This window comes from Agrilus planipennis, unplaced genomic scaffold, assembly GCF_000699045.2.
Source record: "Agrilus planipennis isolate EAB-ADULT unplaced genomic scaffold, Apla_2.0 scaffold49, whole genome shotgun sequence".
Classification (NCBI taxonomy): domain Eukaryota; kingdom Metazoa; phylum Arthropoda; class Insecta; order Coleoptera; family Buprestidae; genus Agrilus; species Agrilus planipennis.
Genome location: NW_020438913.1, coordinates 1657825 through 1666847, shown reverse-complemented (window position 1 = coordinate 1666847; position 9023 = coordinate 1657825). Strand labels below are relative to the sequence as shown.

The following is a 9023-nucleotide window of genomic DNA, read 5'->3' as shown; positions in this document are numbered from 1 at the left end:
AACGCAAAGGACCGTGAAGTCAAGAAACAATATTAGGATTTATTCGTAAGTAGCAACAGCATTACAGGACTTTCACCTGAAGAGGAATACAGGAACGCAAAGGACCGTCAAATCATGAAACAAGATAAGGATTTATTCGCAAGGAGCAACAGCATTACAGGACTTTCACCGGAAGAGGAATACAGGAACGCAAAGGACCGTCAAATCATGAAACAAGATAAGGATTTATTCGCAAGGAGCAACAGCATTACAGGACATTCACAGGAAGAAGAATTCAGGAACGCAAAGGACCGTCAGATCAAGAAGCTAGATAAGGATTTAGTCGCAAGGAGCAACAGTATTATAAGACTTTCACTCAACTCACGGAAGCAGCTGGGTGTGAACGCACTTAACGAAAGAAAAATTAGAAAACCTCTATTAGTTATCTGGAAATTAAAAGTGTATATTTTCGAATTCACACGAAACATGTTGAGGACCACAAAAAAATAGATGAGTTTCCGGTGTGGTGGAGGGTCTCAACCGCCGAGGAGAGGATCGATAGGAAATGTACGATCGGACGTTTTCGATTTAATTTAGTTTCCTTTTTTTGATTTGCAGAATACAAAGCTATATAGATGTCGAGAATTTAAAGAACTCTTAAGAAGTTGGAAAAAATTAAAGATGACCTATGCGTCGTCCTACCTTTTCCAGAAGAACCTCAATCAAATGCCATTTTGAGTTAGTTTCCAAGAGAGGACGATATCGTTTTAAGGAGTAATTTGGACAATAACGAAGATGAAACTACCAAGGTTCCACTGTTTCTCTAGAAATTAAAACTTCATGTTTAAGAATTCACTTTAAACATACCAATACATAAACGTGTTGAGGACCGCAAAACAATAGATGAATTTGCGGGGGTGATGGAGGGTCTCAACCAACGAGGAGAAGGATCTAAAGTAAATGTACGATCGGACGTTTATTGCTTAGAAATTTTCTTTTTAACTGAGTTTCCTTTTTATTTGATTTTCAGAATACAAAGCTATATAGATGTCGAGAATTTAAAGAACTCTTAAGAAGTTGGAAAAATTTATAGATGACCCATGCATCGTCCTACCTTTTCCAGAAGAACCTCAATCAAATGCCATTTTGAGTTAGTTTTCAAGAGAGGACGATATCGTTTTAAGGAGTAATTTGGACAATAACGAAGATGAAACTACAAAGGTTCCACTGTTTCTCTGGAAATTAAAACTTCATGTTAGGAATTCACATTAAACATACCAATACATCAACGTGTTGAGGACCGCAAAACAATAGATGAATTTGCGGGGGTGGTGGAGGGCCTAATCCACCGAGGAGAAGGATCTAAAGTAAATGTACGATCGGACGTTTATTGCTTAGAAATTTTCCTTTTAACTGAGTTTCCTTTTTATTTGATTTTCAGAATACAAAGCTATATAGATGTCGAGAATTTAAAGAACTCTTAAGAAGTTGGAAAAAATTATAGATGACCCATGCATCGTCCTACCTTTTCCAGAAGAACCTCAATCAAATGCCATTTTGAGTTAGTTTGCAAGAGAGGATTATATCATTTTAGAGAGTAATTTGGACAATAGCGATGGGTTAATTAAATAAGCTTCACTGGTTCTCTGAAAATTAAACTTTTATATTTATGAATGCTCTTATAACACACAAATGCATCAACGTGTTGAGGACCGCAAAGCAGATGATTTTGCGGGGGTGGTGGAGGGTCTCAACCAACGAGGAGGAGGATCTAAAGTAAATGTACGATCGGACGTTTAAATGCTTAGTAATTTTCCTTTTAACTGACTTTTCTTTAATTTCATTTGTAGAATACGATGCTATCGAGATGCTATCAAGAATCTCAAGAACATTAGTGAAGTTGCAGAAATTCACGGTTGATATTACTTTCGCCAAAACCGAAATGGAGCATGGGAGTATATTATGGTATGGCTGATGGTTGCCCCTCCACACCATCCAGTCTGGTACAGCATCGACTGCCACCCTCCCCCCCCAATCCTGCTAGCAACACGGTGAGGATGAGGACCGTGGACATCCGACGCTGGATAGATTAAGGTTTCGGTGAACCCTGTCAGGTCTAGCCGACGCCTAAAAGTAAGTCACTAATGAATTTTGTTTCAAATAGACCTGAGTGACAAGCTTTTATATATGTATATGTATTTCTATTTTTGATTTTTATTATTTTGGGGCAAATTTGATTTTTGTGCCCAATAAGGGAAGTTACAAACTGTAACTTGGTGTATTATTGGGCTCCCCTGCTGGTCCATTATCCTGTTGTGTTAGGGACCGACGTGTGCAGGTGCTGCGCCTGTGACGTCAAACTTTGATTCTTAAATGGCTTTTATGATTATTAGTTGCTGGTTTAGGTCCATTATAAGGTGCTATATGCATATCTGTTATTGTTTTTTGGTAAGACGATGCTACAAGATGGAGAACATTTAAAATATATACAAGGTGTTTTGTCCTCGCTGTCATCAGGTTGTTGTGTTCCACATACATATATACCGCGTACACACATTTATTTTTTACAGGTTTGTTATGTATTATGTGTGTTTACTTGTCACTCGTTGGGTCTATTTGATATTTTTTTCAGCTAGTGCAACCAGGAAGACGGCGTTGCTCAAGTGTTAAGTGTTAGCGCGCAGGTATAAGGTATTATACCTTCTTCTGGCATAACAGTGGCGTGTTCGCGAATCGGGTTAGAGGGTTTAGAGCTGGCGCGAACTTGAAATGATAAATGCGTATGATAATTTTTAAAGTAAAACTGATTTTTAGAAACTTTAACGAATACTAAAAATTGCGTTTTCGTTCAAATTTAAGATAGATTCCTGACCTTTACTTTTAAATTACATTGTTTTTTTCTAGGGTGGCGGTCAAATAATTGAACAACTTTTTGTTTTTTGTTGCGTTACGGTTTATTCAGTCATCTTCAGACGTTTAAAGTGTTACTGCTTGTACACAAATATTAACTTAATTTTAAACATTCTTACATGTTCAAGTATAGCATACTTTATACTATACTGTATTTTATACTTTATACTATACTGTATATTGTATACTGTGTACAGTAGTTTAACATGAAAAAATGTTAAAATTATGTTAATATCTGTGTACAACCAGTAACACTTTAAAGGTCTGAAGATGGTTGAATAAACCGAAATGTAACAAAAAACATAAAGTTGTTTAATAATTTGACAGTCATCCTGGAAAAAAACAATATAATTTTCATTTAAATTCAACCAATTTTTAATTTTGCCACAACTTTGTTGTTCCTTTTTTAATGATTAATGTGATGATGGGGTATGTAAAGTAATATTAAATTTTGTACAGAAAACAGGAATGTGTTTTAAAACACGTGTTTTATATACTGTTTAAAACACAATCTAAATAAAACATGTCTTAAATTAAAGTGTTTTAAACAGTATTTTAAACTGTGTTTAAAAAAAATTAACATCACACATTAAACATTATTTAAATTCCTTCGCCTACAGCAAAAGTACTTATGGGTTATAATAATAAATGAAAAAGACGTTTCTTTCCTCTATAGGTATTTTCAGAACACAAATAGTTAATGACGTCAACAGGCCACGATAAAAAAATAGCTACAACCAGTTTAAAACTTTTAAAACATGTGTTTAAAATAAGTGTATAAAGAATTGTTTAAGACCTATAAACACACGTTTAAAAAGTTTTGACCTGTTTGCTTCATAAATTTAATAAAAACCAACATTAATACTATCGTCGGCGTATTTGCAAAGAAACATATTTAATATTTAAATAAAATACATGAAAGTTTCAACAATAAAAATATAGTGAAACAACTCTACAATTTTTTCGACCTATTTGGTCATTTTCAAGAGTACAGAAAAATGTTACATACAATTGTCGCGTTGTTTTATTATATTATATTATATATGTATATTTTAATAAAAAGTGTTTTTATTTTATTACCCTGCAAACCCCATAATTACCCATCTATTAATTATTTACTTTTGTGTTCGCTTGTAAATTAGCTGTTTCATTTTCTCTGTTGCGGTTTAGTCATAGGCGTTCGTCCAATGGGCACACGGGTGCTCACAAATCTCGTTCTCGTCTAACCGCCACTGTTGCCTCATTAATTACAATGTCGTAATGACCACCAACCACACTACACTTTTTATTCCAAATTTAATAATCACGTCAGTTTACATTATTTTAATTGCTTTAATTATCATCGTACTTCTTCAAAATCCCATTTTTACCGAATAATATTGAATTTACAAAATAGCTTTCGATTTTTATCATTTTCAATAATATTCACTCATTTAGCTCACGCATCCACATCTCTCAGTAAGACTTAAGGTTATTAAATTTAAAATCAATAATTAAACAGACATGTACACACATTTATCACATTTAAACCAGACACGAAGTAAGTACAACCACAATAAATTATTCGTTTTAGTTTTTACTAATTTACCTCTCAGTTTGTTTCAGCATGAAAGGTAAGTAAAATACTTTACATACAACCAAATATTTTTTAAACAACAATACTAACCATCTTATCTTTTTTTCTTTTTCAGCTCTTCCTGGACTATTGTCCTTGTCATCAGTACAGACGTTCATTCTTTCTCTTCCCTCTTGGAAGAGAAAGCCTACCAATCAACACAATCACACAACTCGTTAAAATCGCGATCAAAGTATTTCTCTTTCCAACTTCGTCACGTTATTGTTTATTTGGGTTGCTTGTTGTTCGCTCAAAATATTAGTTCTCCATCCTCATTCTAATTATAAATGGTTTTGTTGTGGTTCTATTGTCCCAAGTCTCGATTCGTTACAGGTTGGTTCTATACGGGCAATAGTCTCCTCGGTTCTCTATGAAAATCTATTGGAGGGTACATTCCGCGGTATATAATAAGCGTTGACTTATGATGAAAACTCAGATGAGAAACCCCTTGGATTAGTTCAAAATTGTTGTTTTATTGAAAAGACTTCTTTCCATTAAACAACTGAGAACTAATCCAGGAATTCTTCTCATCCAATTTTTCACCATAAATTAATATAAGAACAACATCATATTGACTTATGATGAAAACTCAGATGAGAAACCCCTTGGATTAATTCAAAATTGTTGTTTTATTGAAAAGACTTCTTTCCATTAAACAACTGAGAACTAATCCAAGAATTCTTCTCATCCGCGTTTTCATCATATTAAAGCGTAAAAGAGTATCCTTTTTTGGTGTTTTATATTTATCGCATTAATTTATGCGACGATACAAGGGCAACAGCAAATACCCTTACACTGGGAAACCAGCGTTAATGTTAGCAGTATCACAAATTTTTCCCGTGTGGGGAGCCTGCAACCCCCATCGGGCGCGTCCCCAGGTGGCGGATAGGGGAAAACCGGATAGGGATAATCACGGGCGTCTACTCGCAAAACAGACGAGTCTGCTTAAATTAATGACACTTGTGCAGTGTGATATTATTCTTTCAATTAATTTTTTTTTAAATTAATAAAATGATGATATCCAGACATAGCAATATAAATTTCTACTCTGGTATATGTTTGAAGTGCGGCGTTGTACGGGTGCAAAACATTGACGGTGGGCGCGGCGGAAAAGGTTAAAACGTTCGAAATGTGGTGTTACCGGCGAATGATGAGGATACCGTGGTTAGAGAAGGTTAGAAATGAAGAGATATTAGAAAGAATAGGAGAACACGGGTGTTTATGGAAGTTAATAAAAAATAGGTGAGATAGATTTTTAGGACACCATCTCAGGCATGAAGGTCTAGTCAGAGACATATTAGAGGCAGAAATAGGAGTAAGAGGAATAGAGGTGGACCTAGATTAGATTACTGTTCGCAAATAGTTAAGGATGTGGGATGTTCTAGTTTTAGGGAAATGCGAAGATTAGCTCAGGATAGGAAGGAGTGTATGTGCGTGTGCAACCAGTCTTAAGACTGACGACCTTATGATCGTTCATATTATTATTCTGTTGAATGTAATTGGCCGAGTGGTAAGGACGTTCGAATTATACGCCACAGCGCTCGAGTTCGTTTTGCGGTCGATGTGATAAATTTTTTTTTTATTTGTTTATTTATTTTTACTTTTTTTTAACGGATATGTTTAGGATCATAAGATTACTTGGTGAGTGTTGTCGTTATTATGAATTTCCTTTTATTGATTTGTTTTATTTAATAACTCTACATTAGATTTTCCAAAAATATCCTTATTATTTTATCCATTTGCATGAGCAATACGACAAGTGATAGCGCGGTACATAAACCAGTGATAGTCACGCTTATAGTAAATTTGAATCACTCGCTAAAACTTCTAATATCGAAGCAATTACTCTCATTTGCTAATTCTAACAATTTCATTGGGCAGGTTTGTTCTGCGAGTAGTAGACGCTCTTGAATTCATCCGGTAAGGGGAACAATTATTATGTTTCCCTCGCGGACCAACAGGCAAAGTAGTGTAAAAATGTATATATGCTACCGGATATGTATACAATCTAGGAATTGTATATAATTCCTGAAATCGCCCTGAAACGTGTGAAATAAACTACGTTAGATACAATTCCTAGGAAATCTATACATTTTCTAAATAGGTAATAATACGGCAGGCTTTTTGGAGATGTACCTATATCCATTGGTGGCGTCATTGTTTGGTTAGGGAGATTTATGACAGATTGGGGTTTCTTTAATGCATCTGATGTGTTAGATGTTAGAATAATGTGACTAAGTTATCTTTATTTTATAAAGATATATGTGTAGTAAATCTTTGATGTTTATAGATTTCATAAATAGCCTCGAAATTATATATATTTCCTAGGAATTATATACAATTCCTAGATTTCATCCATTTCCGATAAAATATATACAATCTAATTGTAATACACGTACTTAATACTAATAATAGTAAATTTTATTTTAATCGGTCTTTATTACATTATCATTTAATCAGAATTTTTAATTAAAATTCCGAGATGGAACTTATTTAAATAGCATGTTTCACCAGAGAATGACCAAAACTGACACAGTAAAATAATAAACAGCAAAATACTCTGAGTAAATTTTAGTCTAAAGGTAATAATACTCTGTTTATTTGCTGTCGCCATATTACCGCCATTTTGGTCCCCTGTGATATCGTCATTGTTCGTGCTTGGTTTTATCTATTTATATCGTCTAATCTTTTTTGAAAATGAAGCGATTTAAGTATATTTAATATAAATATAAAAACATCAACCTTGTAAACAATAAGTAAATAAGATATCTTATCATATTTAAAATACGAGTAAAAGAAAAACATGAGTATAAAGCAACACGTGTGTTCCGTAATATTTTATTTCTATTAAATTCCTTTACATAAGAAAAAGTGTCCTAGATAGCAAAGAAAAATTTGACCTTACATAAAGGTGATATTTAGAATAATAACTTAAAGTCAAATTATATTTCTATTTTAATAGCCTTCATCACTCCAGCTGATGTCATAGTCAGGATAAACTTTTTTAAGTAATTCTACCGTTACTGCATGTTCAGCTTTACCATATGCCTGAAAAGTCGTTACAAAATTTAAAAAGATAATACGAAATTTTATTTAGGGCTAATTACCTGTGAATATCCGTAAACTTTTATATTTTTATTGGCAGGATCGTGAATAATTCTACCACCCCCCAAAACTTGTGTTTTCCACTCATTAAAAGAACCTTTTTCTTTTAATTTATTTAATTCGTCCGTTACAAGATCATTTACATCAACTGAAAGAAATCATTGTTTGAAAACATACGAAGATTCTTTTAAAGGCAACACCTACCGTGGTAGTTACATTTTGCATAACCCCTAACAAGCGTTTTTTCTTCATTTTTTCCCTGATCTGATATAGTCAGTTTTAAAAGAATATATTTAAAAACGCCGCTCGGTTCGATGTCAACCTCTGGAACTGAAGATGTCATCCTCCTAAAGAATAATGCGAAATTACGTACTGTTAAATACATCTTTAAGCCGCCATTTTGAATCGTCATCTGTAACTCTTGTACGCCATCTTACTAGTAGCTGTTACCAAATTTAAATGCTAAATATTTTTTAATGGCTAATTGATTTTTAAGATTTAATATTGTTCGCAATAATTATCCCCTGTATTTCTATATTGAATATTCTAACAACATTTACAGATAGTCTCATTAAAAAATATTTAGTTTTGATAATATAACTTTAACCAGCTGCATGGAAGATAAATACTTTACATAAGCCCAATAAGTAATCAGATATCTGATAAATCTAATAATTTAAACAAATTTAAATTTACAACTGTCAGCACCTGTATAAACAGAACGGATGCTGTCAAGTGTCTGAAGATGAACTATAACCTTATAAATAAAGCATAAAAACCGTTTTACAACAAATTACAATTAAAAAGTGATACTTATGAAGAAACAATTATGTTAGCAGCAAACGCAAAAGAAATATGGAATAATTTAAGAGGGGTAATTTGCGTTTATAAACCGGCTGGTATAAAATGTAATCAAATTAGGAAAAGCATTATTAATGCCGTTTGTTCAGGTAACTAAATAAAAATTATTTCCTTACATACCTTAAAAAATATGTTTTTATAAAATTCAAAAAGAAATATTTTTCTCGCCTTGTGTTCTTCACTCAAAACTATTTTGATACTCGTCAAAATTATTATTGTGCAACTCGACGCACGATCGCTGAATTATCTGGCGGGAAACTTGAAAGCCTCTTAATTAGGATTTAATATTTATTTAAAAGATTAATCAGATACAACGATGGTATCAGCATTTCCTTAATAATAGTTACATAAATAATTGACATAACTTCCATTTGGAAAATATTTTCGTGCCCTTCATTTCAAAATATTTATATAAAAAATGAAGTAGGCACTATCCTAAATTAATAAAAAAATTAAAAAAAGCCATTGGAAATACATAGCAGCATGTTGTAATTGTAGCATTTAAAAATAACATATTCTAATAACAATATAACGTATTATTATGAATAAATTA

The 9023-nt window shown here is 32.9% G+C and overlaps 1 protein-coding gene across 1 annotated transcript; it reads right to left on the bottom strand.

The window, feature by feature from the left end:
• Window positions 1–7312: 7312 nt before the first annotated feature.
• Window positions 7313–8730, bottom strand: LOC108733430 (14 kDa phosphohistidine phosphatase-like). Its single transcript, XM_018464601.2, has 4 exons — window positions 8591–8730; window positions 7814–7956; window positions 7612–7757; window positions 7313–7552 (listed from the first exon to the last, which is right to left on the bottom strand). Exons 2-4 carry the CDS (start codon window positions 7950–7952, stop codon window positions 7460–7462), a joined length of 378 nt encoding a protein of 125 aa, XP_018320103.1. The 5' UTR covers window positions 7953–7956; window positions 8591–8730; the 3' UTR covers window positions 7313–7459.
• Window positions 8731–9023: the final 293 nt, after the last annotated feature.

Coding starts and splice junctions, on each gene's coding strand:
- LOC108733430 (XM_018464601.2), bottom strand. CDS start 7,952: ATGACATCTTCAGTTCCAGAGGTTGACATCGAACCGAGCGGCGTTTTT. Junction 7,758..7,813: donor TGCAAAATGTAACTACCACG/GTAGGTGTTGCC, acceptor GATTTCTTTCAG/TTGATGTAAATGATCTTGTA. Junction 7,553..7,611: donor AAGTTTACGGATATTCACAG/GTAATTAGCCCT, acceptor ACGACTTTTCAG/GCATATGGTAAAGCTGAACA.